The 13,524-nt window shown below is 39.6% G+C and overlaps 1 protein-coding gene across 1 annotated transcript; it reads right to left on the reverse strand.

Moving 5' to 3' along the window:
• Positions 1 to 7,696: 7,696 nt before the first annotated feature.
• Positions 7,697 to 13,524, reverse strand: LOC119661425. The gene is made up of 4 exons (XM_038070768.1): positions 13,121 to 13,524; positions 12,970 to 13,055; positions 8,588 to 8,741; positions 7,697 to 7,854 (listed from the first exon to the last, which is right to left on the reverse strand). Exons 1-4 carry the CDS (start codon positions 13,305 to 13,307, stop codon positions 7,784 to 7,786), a joined length of 498 nt encoding a protein of 165 aa, XP_037926696.1. The 5' UTR covers positions 13,308 to 13,524; the 3' UTR covers positions 7,697 to 7,783.

The following is a 13,524-nucleotide window of genomic DNA, read 5'->3' on the forward strand; positions in this document are numbered from 1 at the left end:
TGCTTTATAGGTATTAGGCGTCCTTCGAGAGTAGGACTTCTAAGGAAGGGAGTTGGTCCACCTCATCGAAATTATGCTCGCTCATACCAATGTTTTGCAGCCACCTTTCGAGTTTGCGTCATATATTCCGTTTAGGATTCATTGGCCTTGAGCCCCACTTCGCCCGCTGCTGACTCGAACTGCTCAAACACTTCCTCCATACGAAACATCGTTGTCTGGGTAGGCCACCAGTTGCGCAGATTTTACCAACAACGTGCCTCTGGTATCAACTAAGGCCACCTTCCTGACGACGTATTCGAGCACCAAGTTTAAGAACGTGGGGGCGAGATCATTCCTTTGTTTAAGTCCTGGCACTATAGGATAGCTTTGTATCAGTTCAATGGGGATTTTTACCTGGCCCTCATTGCTAATGATTGTGGCAGAACCAATAAGTCTGTGAACTGGAAAAGTGCAGGGAGAAACCGCACCAGGCGCGGAAGTTTTACCAACAAATCAACAGGATGAAGCTTTACACACGTCGATGTTCATCCTGCCGAGACAAAGAGGGAAATCTGATTTCCGACAGAATAGGCATATTGGAGCGATCGGTTGAGTATTTTGATGAACTGCTCAACAACCAAAGTATCGGGGAGTTGGACGTCCCGCCAACCGAAGACGACGGACAAATGCTGCCGCCACCGAGTGTGAAAGAAACAGTCCGTGCAATCCACCGGCTTAATAACCATAAGTCGCCAGGAGCCGATGGAATTTCAGCCGAATTAGTTAAATATGGAGGCGACCAATAACAGCAAGTAATTCATCAACTTGTGCTCAAGGTTTGGGACAGCGAATCAATGCCTGACGATTGGCAACGAGGCATTATCTGTGTCATACATAAGAAGTGAGATAACACATAGTGGTATCACGTTGCTGAGTACCATCTATAAGATATTCTCCGCTATCTTGCTAGGCCGGATAGACGCATAAGCCCAGAGCATTATTGGCCCATACCAAAGAGACTGCACTCCAGGCAAATCAGCAACAGATCAGATTTTCTCCCTGTGGCAAGCGATGGAAAAACTGTTGGAATATGGACATCAGTGCACCATCTTTTCATCGACTTTAAAGCATAGTCAGGGTAAAGCTGTACACCGCCATGAGTGAATTCGATATCCCAACGAAATTGATAAGACTGATTAGGCTGACCCTGACCAATGTGCGAGGCCACATAAAAGCAGCAGGATCACTCTCAAGACCATTCCCTATCCATGCCCTTTCATGCGTCCTCTTTAACCTGGCCCTCGAGAAAGTGATCCGTGATGCCGAGGTAAATGTAAGAGGTACGATCCGCTTCAAGTCCACCCAACTACTGGCCTATGCTGACGATATCGACATCATGGTTCTTCCCCCCGAGATGTACAAACTGCCTTCATCCAGATCGAGCAGGCGGCGCGAGATCTTGGGCTGCACATCAATGAAGGTAAGACAAAATATATGGTGGCAACGTCAGCACCGAAGACGAATGAACCAACAACATCAAACCGCACTGGTCAAACACAAACAAGAAGAAGGATAGGAGAATACAACTTTGAGACCGTCGACAATTTCTCCTATCTAGGGTCGAAAATCACAACCGATAACAGCTACGATCATGAAATCCGCGCACGGTTGTTTTCAGCCAACAGAGCCTATTTCAGCTTACAAAAGACTGTTCCGCTCGAAACGTCTCACCATAGGGCCAAAGCTCTTACTGTACAAGGCGATGATCTTGCCAGTCCTCATGTATTCCTCGGAGACTTGGGTTCTTAGCAAGAAAAATTGCGAATTCTTGGCCGCGTTCGAGAGAAGAATCCTTTGAAGAATTTGTGGCCCCCTACATGAAGATGGATAATTCCGTAACATACGTAACGACGAAATCTATGAACGATACAACGACCGTCAGGTTGTGTATAGAATGCGGTTCAATGGGTTACGGTGGGCGGGTCATTTAATCCGTATGGATGAGAATAATCGAGCCCGGAAAGTCTATAAGGGCAATATCCATGGTAGAAAAAGAAGGCGAGGCAAACCCTGCTTGAGATGGAGCGATGGCGTAAGTCAGGACGCCAGACAGCTTTTAGGGATATCAAATTGGTGGACCTCGGCCCAAAACCGGGATGTGTGGAGTTCCTTATTAAGGCAGGCCTAGACCGGATGCCGGTTGTTGCGAAATCGAGGATATGGGCACTTGTTCTTCGTTTGGGTCACCCAGAATGACAAAGGAGTGGAAAAGTGTCGTCGTTGCATTCAAAAAGGCTTAATAGTACGGAACCCATCTTGCTTTAATTTGAGTCGCATTGCTGATGATATTGCCATTCTGATCTCTACAGAGGGTTGTTCACCGTTTAAAACCAATCCTTATCTGTTTCACAGTGCTAAATGTTACTCTTACGTCGTTCTTCTTCAAGCTGTCGTGTTAAAATTTCGTTTTATTGAATTTCCGTTGTTCTCGTCTACAAATCCTGTTACCGTATCGTCTTTGTTTGTGATACTTATTTTCTCTGGCTCGAGTTCGTCTTTCGATTAGTAGTCGTTGAGTTTCGTTTTTCCGTTCGTTACAGTCCCTGAATTCTGCATGCCTAAGGGTGTTTTTAGCTGCACTCTGGATACCTTCCCTAATTTTTCACCACATTTCGTTATTACTTTCTTCAGGACCAGCATGAGGTAGTGCATAGAAATGTACCTTGGTTGTGGACATGTAAGCCACTTTGACTGTGTTGTTTTTCAACTTTTCTACATTCATTTTGGGAGTCCGGTTCCTGTGGCTCTGGCTGTTTTTGGCTCTTCGGCAGCGGTATTTCTCTCTATCCAGGAAATGGTCCGAGTCACAGTCAGCACCTCGTAGCGTTCTCATGTCCATTATGTTTAAGGCAGCTCTTTTTTCGACGAGGACGTGGTCAATTTGATTAAACTTCTGCCCGTCTGGTGATGCCCACGTTATTTTATGTATGTTCTTATGAGGGAAGCCTCTATGGAACAATTCCTTGTCTAAATGTGTTGTTTATGACAAATGGGACACCGAATTCTCTGCTTACTCGCTCTTTGCCGCTGAAAGATATTTTGTAAGGTTCGCAATCATTTACTTCGCTCTCGAGCCATTTCTTTCTTTCGAACACGTAGATGCTAATGTTGTTACGGGATACTTTATAGAGAAACTCCCGCAGTGCGCCCGTTCGAAAAGACCCAAAAGAGTAGTCCATTTTATGTTTGTCGAAATCGTCGCCGTTAGATCCGTCTAATTCGAGAGTGTATCCTGGGTTCCTGGACAGGCTGATATTTTCCGGGAAAGTATAGTTAGCGCTTCTCTCAAACACTATTCAGGGCTGGTCTGGATATTTTTTCCATTTTAAGACGCAGAAAACTCGCCTTCACCTTCCTAAGATGTTTCACCTGTCCCAGCCGTTATTTCGTAGTAGCAGCGGATGATAAAGAAGTTCATTTACTTAGTTCACGTCATCCGCTGTCTACGCAACTTGCTGAAGTGATCGTCACAGTTTGTGGCGAAACCACTCACACGCTGCACTGGCGTACAGTCATTCAGATTGAAACTATCTAGTCCTCCCTCGGTTCACAACCTGACTTGGGACCGGCTACGACAATCTATTTTTTTTTGTAGAATTTTCTTGATATGATCTTTTAAAATATAGCAACTGTGATCACCGAATATACTTTCGCCAAAAAAGCCCTTCCTCCTTCTTTAAAAACGTAAAGGTTTTAGTAAGTTTTTTAATAAAGTAGCAATATTTTTCATATTTTTTTTTTTTTTTGTAACTGGAAGGTGCAACGGTGTGTCAACTGGTGTGGGCAATCGGCGCCAGACTTTTTAAAAAATTTGATCAGCTTACAACACAAGTTTAGTTTTCTCTGACGTTGTGCAGCAAGTAACGCAGTGAACATTTGGATTTCCTCTAAACACTTCCATCATGTTTCTATCAGTAACTATAACGCGCTGTTCTCTTTATAAATTGCATCCAAAATGTTGCAATATACAATACATTTTCTCTCTCTTATTGGAATCTGTAGAAAATATTCATTTGAATGGAATGAAACTTAGTTTACAAAATAAAGTAAGTGGATGTTACCGGCGCAGGCGTCAACTTGCATTGATTTCATCGCCAATAAACGATTCATGAGAACTCCATCCTTCATGTAGACGGAGTGTTGCTTTTCACTGCGTAACCAAAACATTTGTTCTTTAATATTGGCCCCGGTTAGCTATTATATAAATTTCAAGAAATCGATCTGTTGTTTTTTGCTGAAACTGTCCCCACATCGACTTATCGAAACAAGTCGGAATAACGGAAACTGGCGCTTCGGGTATAAAGGTTTTGTGTTCATCTTGAGTGAGAAACTACCTACACATATTTTCTATTCGTCTATGGCTAAAAACGTAGAATATTCCTCCTCCAAACTATAAGATATACGTACATATTAAAGACGTAGATATTATCATCATCATCATCAACGGCGCAACAACCCGTATCCGGTCAAGGCCTGCCTTAATAAGGAACTCCAGACATTCCACCAATTCGATATCCCTAAAAGCTGTCTGGCGTCCTGACCCACGCCATCGGTCCATTTTAAACAGAGTCTATCTCGTCTTCTTTTTCTACCATAGATATTGCCCTTATAGACTTTTCGGGTGAGATCATCCTCATCCATACGGATTAAGGGACCCGCACACCGTAACCTATTGAGCCGAATTTTATCCACAACCTGACGGTGATAGTATCGCTCATAGATTTCATCGTTATGTAGGCTACGGAATCGGCCATCCTCATGCAGGGGGTCAAAAATTCTTCGGAGGATTCTTCTCTCGAACACGGCCATGAGTTCGCAATTCTTCTTGCAAAGAACCCAAGTCTCCGAGGAATACATGAGGACTGGCAAGATCATTGTCTTGTACAGTAAGAGCTTTCACTCTATGGTGAGCCGTTTCCAGCGGAATAGTTTTTGCAGGCTTATATAGGCTCTATTGACTGCCAACAACCGTGCGCGGCTTTCATCGCCATAGTTGTTATCGGTTGTGATTTTCGACCCTACATAGTAAAAATTATCAACAGTCTCAAAGTTGTATTCTCCTATCTTTATTGTTCCCCTTTGACCAGTGTTTGACGTCGGTTGCCTGGTTTTTGGTGCTGACGTTGCCACCATATATTCTGTCTTGCCTTCATTGATGTGCAGCCCAAGATCTTGCGCCGATCGCCGCCCGCTCGATCTGGATGAAGGCAGCTTGTATGTCTCAGATCGTTCTTCTCATGATGTCGATATCGTCAGCATAGGCCAGTAGTTGGGTGGACTTAAAGAGGATCGTACCTTTTGCATTTACCTAAGCATCACGAATCACTTTCTCCAGGGCGAGGTTAAAGAAGACGCATGGTAAGGCATCCCCTTGTCGTAGACCGTTGTTAATGTCGAATGGTCTTCAGAGAGATCCAATTGCTTTTATCTGGCCTCGCGCATTATCAAGGGTCCGCCTAGTCAGTCTTATCAATTTCGTCGGGATTCATCGAATTCTCTCATGGCCGTGTACAGTTTTACCCTGGCTATGCTATCATAGGCGGCTTTAAAGTCAATGAATAGATGGTGCAACTGATGTCCATATTCCAACAGTTTTTCCATCGCTTGTCTCAGAGAGAAAATCTAATCTGTTGCTGGTTTGCCTGGAGTGCAGCCTCTTTGGTATAGGCCAATAATGCTCTGGGCATATTAGGCTATCCGACCTAGCAAGGTAGCGGAAAATATCTTACAGATGGTGTGTGTGTGTATGTTGGGAGAGCACTCAGGCTTACAGATGGTACTCAGCAACGTGATATCTCTATAATTGCTGCACTGTGTTATATCTCCCTTCTTATGTATGAGACAGATAATGCCTCATTTTTAGTAGTCAGGCATCGATTTGCTGTCCTGCAACTTGAGCGCAAGTTGATAAACCAATTGGTGTAATTGGTCGCCACCATATTTAACCAATTCGGATATAATTCCATCGGCTCCTGGCGACTAATAATTTTTAAGCTGACGCATTGCACGGACTGATTCTTCTATACTTGTTAGTGGCTTCAATGTTAAGTCTCACCTGATTGTCAGATAGGATTCTGCGTGGTGTTGTTATTCGAGCTCGGGGCACCATTCCAACGAGATAGTGATCCGAGTCTATATTCGCCCTCCTATATGTTTTAATATTAATCAAGGTTGAGATGTGGCGGCGTTCAATTTGATTGAAAGTGGTCTCTTCTGGAGAGGCCCACATTTGTTTGTGGATCGCTTTCCACGCAAACCAGATACTTCCAACAACCATTTCGTGTGACACTGCTAATTGAATAATCCGCAGTCCGTTATCATTTGTATTTTAATGTAAGCTTCCATACTTGGCTGTTAAACTCCCCAAATATGATTTTGATATCATATCTGGGACAGGCTTCGAGGGTTCGTTCTACCGCCTCGTAGAAGGTATCCTTCTCCGACTCTGCAGTCTCCTCTATAGGGGCGTGAACGTTAATGAAGCTTATATTTCTAAACTTGCTTCGCAAGCGCAAAGTGCATAGCCGTTCGCTTATGTTTTCAAAGCCGATAACACCAGGTTTCATTTTTTAGCTGACTAAGAAACCTACTCCGAGCACATGGTTTACTGGATGGCCGCTTTAATATATGGTGTAGCAACTCTTCCCTAAGAAACGGGTCCCTGTCCAACGCATCTCCTGTAACGCTGTTACATCAGCCCTATATTGGGACAGGGTATCGGCTAGCCGCTTCGCAACTCCATCTCTGTACAGGGAGCGCATGTTCCATGAGAAAATGCGCAAATCATTATTCCGTTGTCGTTGCCGAGTTTGTCGCTGTGTTATCAATCCAGTCCGAGGTTCCTATTGTGGATTCGTAACAAGTAATTTTCCGTGTAGCGTTGTCAGCCTTACCCAACCCCCAACCTGGAGGACCAGTTGGTACAATTTGTCCCATTTTTAGGCGCGGGAGACTCGCCTTCATCCTTCTCATTCTCTCTCTTGCTTCAGCTTTTTGTTAAGAAAGAGCGGTCACCACGTGGAGATGTAGATAGGGTTTGGTAGTAGAGCTGTTGGAGTTGGCTCAGCACGCGTTACCCAGGTTTTATACTCCATCGTGGGCACCAATCCACGTTTTGCCCTCGGACCTATACTACCCTTGACCACCGTAGACGTAGATGCCATACTCCCTCTAAACATATAGGCAATTATTAATCAGGCTAACAAATCCAGGTGAAGGGAACATATGGTTCCCGAAATATATAAGTACCACTAGCGAATAGAAAAAAGCAACTCTTAATTATTTCAAATAATTTAATGGCGAAATTACATTGTTCTTCCAGCATGAATTTAAGGGGGGTTTCCGGCTAGCTATATATGTATGTATATGCAAAATTTCTTCACTTTCAATTGGAAATTGTAGGGAATGTAATTCGCGCTAATAAGAACTTATTAACTAAGATTAACCTAAACATTTAGGTCGATGAGAAACGGATCAAACCTCATTCGAAACAGTGGTGGATTGATACGCTAGATGGTGAGTTGAGAGCTTCTCGACTTCACCCGAACCAAATCTGTGACCGAAGGAAATGACAAATCCGATTTAGACAAGTTGCCCCAGCTATTGGAACGAACAAAGGCCAAACAAAAGGAAAAAGTGAACATTCCAAACATTTTTTTTCTAATAATGTTTATTTTAATAATAAAATATTACAATATAACACTAACTACATTTTTCAAATTGCAACCTTCCCTGTCACAGCCTCTCAAACTGCATTTCGAAATCGTATCAAACGGTACAGTTTAATAATGACGACAATAGCAAATGTGCCGAAAACTGTAAATACAAATTATTCCTTCAGCTAGGAGTTGCAGAAAGAAAAGATTCTTTAACATTGTTAAAGAAAATATTCTTCAACATTGGTTAATAGCATTTCCACCTCAAATTGACATTCTAGATGGAATTATCATTGTTCCAAATCAAATTAACAGCTTCTCACATCAAATTCTCGACTCTCCAAATTTATCATTTTTCCGAACCAAATTGACGAATTAATTAAAGGAATTAACAATTTCCTAAATAAATTTAAACATTTTTCAGATAAAATTTAAGTTTGTTTCCGAATCGAATTTAGGATTTTGTAAATAATTGTCTAATAATTCCAAAGAAGAATATCATGTCGGTGAACCATTGCTGTGAAAAATAAACTCTCTTTCCTCCGCGAGGCATTCATTCGATTCCCTTCGAAACTTAAGTACACTTTTCATACCAGTGGTTTTCGAAGGTGATATTCCCCTGAATTGATTGATTTAGAAAATCGAAGATTTATTGTAAATTTAATTTTAAAAAATCTTAATTTTATTTGAAAATTGCTTGAATTGATTTGGAAAACTGTTAATTCCATTTGGAAAGTTGTTAATTTGTTTTGGAAAAATATTTGGAAAATTGGAAAGCCGTGAATTTGATTTAGAATCAATCAACTTGATTTGGAGAATTTTTAATTTCGCCTGCAATGTCGTTAATTTGAAGTGGAAATGTGGTAGTCAAGACCATTGTGCATAACACTTACAAAGAATGAGGGACAGAGCAATAACAGGACCTGGCTTTTTCAATTCTTCCACTTTTTCCTGCCTCGATGCTACTAGGTAGACTACATTTATAATTGTTAGCGTTAGATTAATAAAATTTACGATTATCCACGGTAGAATAAATTTGTGTCGATTCTGTAAAAGAAATAAAATTGTGAATTTGTTTAAGAATTTCATTACTATAAATCCAATGTTGAAATAATATTTGCTTAAGTAAGTGTTTTTGCATTATTTGATTACTTCTCGTCTTCCTCGAATGCCAGCTGAGGAAGACAGCAACAAGTCACTCCCCCCGGGACCATCGTGAGGCTTATTACCTTACTCCTTCATGCTGCGTTGGTGTTTTAAATCAACCAGACAAACAAACAAAACCTTAAAAAATGACAAAATCGGGGAAGCCCACATTGGTAATGGTAACATCTCAACCATAAGTACCAGGAATGGTGTGAACAATTGCAAGGATTAACTGGCAGTAGTAGCAACAATGGTCATAGATCCAAGCTTTTCAAACTTCCGGATGAAGAGTTGTCCGCATTGTGATGCGACAATCAGCCCTTAACGGAAATCCGCTGTAGTTATGCGTGCTAATTTTCTTCGCTAATTTCGAAATGCAGGTTAAACTAAATTAAATTTAAATTTTTGGACATATCCTCGTGACGTTGGGATTGTGCTCATACGATTGTTACATAAACCAGTGTTTCCTGAATGTTTGTTGAAAAGCATTTCTACCGGGGTTTCGGAAACCCTTTTATGTTTTAAAGCAACTAAAACCAATTACTCCAGAGAGTTACCACTATTGGACTATTGAAAGCGTGACAACAAATTATTATCGAAGACAACTAAACCTTTCAAACACTGGTCTACCCAAATAAAAGGCAACCAAACAAGGTAAACGAACATTAAGGAAATCTTCTCGTTACGCCAAAGCAGTCGAGCAAGTAGCACGTGAGCACATGTGTTGCAGTGAATTGATGAATGCGGGAGCATCAGATTTTTTTCTTTTATCGAAAATCTTTAATTTGAGAAATCACTCTTAGCCGCGTTCGAGAGAAGAATCCTCTGAAGAATTTTTGGCCCCCTACATGCGGATGGACGATTCCGTAGCCTACACAATGACGAAATCTATGAGCGACACCATGGCTGTCCGGTTGTGGATAAAATTCCGCTCAATAGGTTACGGTGGGCGGGTCACTTAATCCGTATGGATGAGGATGATCCAGTCCGGAAAGTCTATAAAGGCAATATCTATGGTAGGAAAAGAAGACGAGGCAGACCCTACCTAAGATGGAGCGACGGCGTAATCCAGGACGCCAGACAGCTTTTAGGGATATCGAATTGGTGAATCTCAGCGCAAAACCGCGATGTTTGGAGTTCCTTATTAAGGCAGGCCTAGACCGGATACTGGTTGTTTCACCGTTGATGATGATGATGACTCTTGCCCTCCTCCTCTATAACCTTGACCTCCACGGTCAATTTCGCCTACTTTTTTGGGATAACTCTCCCCTCTTGATCGACTCCGGCCGCTTGGGATAGTTTTTTCACAAGTGCCAGTACCACATCACTATTCAACATATATACTAATTTTCTTGCAAAAAAAACCAATTCACTGTGATTAAATTATGTTAACATCATTTCATCCTAATTACACAATTGGTAACAGTTACACGTCTGGAAATGTGAACCATAAAAATGAAAAACATACTGGATTCGCACAGTAAAAGAACTGACAGAACGAAATGTTAGATACTTGAAAGATAATTGAGCGTTATCATTTTGTTTTATGAAAATGTTCGAAGGAATCAGCCTTAATTGTTAGCCAATAGAATGGTCTTTTATTGAAATTACATACTGCAAAAATGTACTCCTTACTTGATATGTTAAGAATGTACTTTCTTATATTTTAGGGGTGAGATTGCTTCCAAATTGTGTTTGTTTCAGGCTATGATGATTTTAATGAGTTACAGTAACACGTGAGTGAGCTTTTTCTCCTAAATTAACTTCTATAACTGCTCTTATCAACCACTAGTAATTAAAAACAATTACACTCAAGTGTTAACTCTATTTGGTCACACCACATTAAAGTGACACTGGGTGAATTTCACGTAGGAGCTCAACATTTTTTTTTGGGTGAAATTCACCCAGTGTGATTAAATAGGGGTGATGGTAGCTTCCAATGAATAAAATGTAACAAAAATCAATTGTGTGCATTATTTAACTATTACAACAGGTTTTTATCTATTTTTTTCTTAGTGGGTTTCCGTTGAATCGGATAAACTAATCTGGATGAAACTTTACCACAATGAAAGAAAAATTGATAAAAATTAAGTTAAACAGTAAAATTTAAGGGAGGCCAAACAAAATTTTTACATTTGGAGAATTTTTATTTTTAGACAACTTACTACTTTCTTATTACAGGGTAACTTTTTTATTTAGAAGTGATCTCTTAGCCAGGATTCCAATGCTTTAGCTATCGTAATTTTTGAGTTATGATGCTTCTACCGTTGTAAAATTCCCGATTTGTCTTTAGAAATTGAAATGGCTGCGGCAATAAAACGTTTAAGAAACCAAAAAAAAATTACCTAATACTTTTTATTTAGAAATGCATAACTTAAAACTCCCTACTTATCCTAGAGTCCCTTACAATTCCTTCGTCGATAATATTATTCTACAAGGTTACTACTTACTACCCTGCTATTCACTCGCTTCATGAGCTTTTAAAAACAATCTTTCTAGTTCCAGTTCAGTCAGCTTTATTAATCTTCTAACGAAATTTTAAAATCGATTTTTTACCTAAATTTCAATAGGCACTATTGTAACCGAGCTTTAAAGATATAATCCTGCATAAAAATTATTCCATTATGTTAGCTTTCCAATACCATGTAAAAATGATTGGCTTAATTATGGGAAATTTTGGAATATTACGCATTAAATGGAAAAAGGTGGTCTTGATGTGGAGTAAATTAACTTGAGGAGGTCATCCCGTATGGCGGATCCTAGCAATAGATTTTTTTGGCATCAATTGTATCTAAATATAGTGTATAATAGGAAAAGTGATTTTTTGATATTCGGAGTCGTTCGGCAATTACAGTGTTGATCAGGTAAAATGTCACATGCCAGGTTTATGTCGATCGCCGTAATAAAGCGCATATTTATCGGTCCGAATGGCGTTTAAATGACGTTCGAATGACGTTTGAATGACTACGCTAAAATCATAAGAATTGAAGGCAAGGCTTTATATGCGTTTCTCCAAGAAACCTAAGGTTTATGGAATAGGTACAGCGGATTAATGGTGAGTCAAGATTTTATGGTTAAAAATCGCGTTGCACTTTTCAAATACGTTTTCCTCGAAACTGCACGTTTAAAATCTATTGCCACCAAAATCTATTCGACGAAATTCTTTGAAATTTTCAAGGCTTATTCAGAACATATTTCTACGATCCGCAAACTAGGATAATTGCGAAATTTTTTTTTATTCATTAAAGAACCCTTGAAAAAACATCAAAATTCACAAAAAAGAAGTTTAACAAGACACCAAAAATTTAGCTTTTAATATTTTTTAATCATCCTAGTTACGGACTATGATTAATTCCGCGTGGCAGCAGAAAAACACCTTTTTGGAGATGGGTGTATAAGTTGCTCTGTATTTCAATAATGAACTATGCTATAAGGCTGGAAAAATTCACTAAGCATGCTCAAGATATTGATAAATATATGGTGAAAAATTCGCACTTGTACCTTCATCCAATTCACAAAAAAATTTCTAAAAAAAGCAAAAAAACCATTTTCGCACGGGATAACCCGCTTAAATACGGTAATCTTAAATGCGAACAATGGAACTATTATATTAAAGTGAATTTGCCCATATCGAGAATGTTCTCTTCCATTTAAGTTAAATAAAAATCGGTTTCGAAATTCCTTTAATATTTAAAAAGTTTTATCTTCGAAGTGATGATGAGCTTTGCAATTGAAAAAATATTCGTTTATAAAAAATTTTATTTTTTTATATTTTTTATTTTTGGGAAGGTCAGGCTTTTTGACACCATTCACGAAAAAAGATATAACTCTAATTTATACCATCATTAACGGGACACCTGTATATGGGACAAACATACTATTGACGCCACAGGTCACGGCTGCTTAATTGAATCAGACTTGTCTAAAGAAAAAAAGTATTGTCTCAATGGAGAAAAAATACAGCGCAGTTTCAACGGACATCAGTTAACCTATTAAAAAAAACTCGCAAGGAGTCTAACATTAGAGGATTCATTAAGATCGCAACTGATATCTGATGAGACTAACACCAACTAGCAATCTTTAACGATGTTAAATAAATGAAGACAGGATAAGTGAGCTAAACCATTACCTGCATTATACCCGCAATAAGGAAGATGGCTGCAAGGAAAAGGCCAACATAAACGACGATATAGATGCAAAAAACTGCAATAAACACTAAAAATAAAAGAAAGCAAATTAGCCACCAAGTAGTTCTTCAATTCTAAGGTAATTGCCTTTACTTCTTTTAGTGTCTTCATTGATGAAATAGCCTTTTCCTGATTTTGACGGCTCTTTCGTATATTGGTCCACATTAACGAGAAAATAAATATATAAACCTAGAAACGCTAAGTTCTTGATAGCGTCCAACAGTCCTATCGTTAGACCGCAAACCTCCAAAGGCAGACAGCAACACCGTTCCTGAACCATGGCTCATAGGAAAAGGAGAAGTTAAAGTAATTTAAAACGTGGATTTAATTTACATGTAAAACTATATTGAATCCTATTGAGTTAACAGTTAAAGACGAGATAAATTAATAAATAAATGGCAAGTTTAATTTGGATTTTCAAAACGAGATTAAATTTTGACTTTAGAGAAATTAAGACAAGAATAATTCTGACATTTACACCCCCGTCACAAGTAATC

The sequence above is a fragment of the Hermetia illucens genome, chromosome 1, assembly GCF_905115235.1.
Source record: "Hermetia illucens chromosome 1, iHerIll2.2.curated.20191125, whole genome shotgun sequence".
Classification (NCBI taxonomy): Eukaryota; Metazoa; Arthropoda; class Insecta; order Diptera; family Stratiomyidae; genus Hermetia; species Hermetia illucens.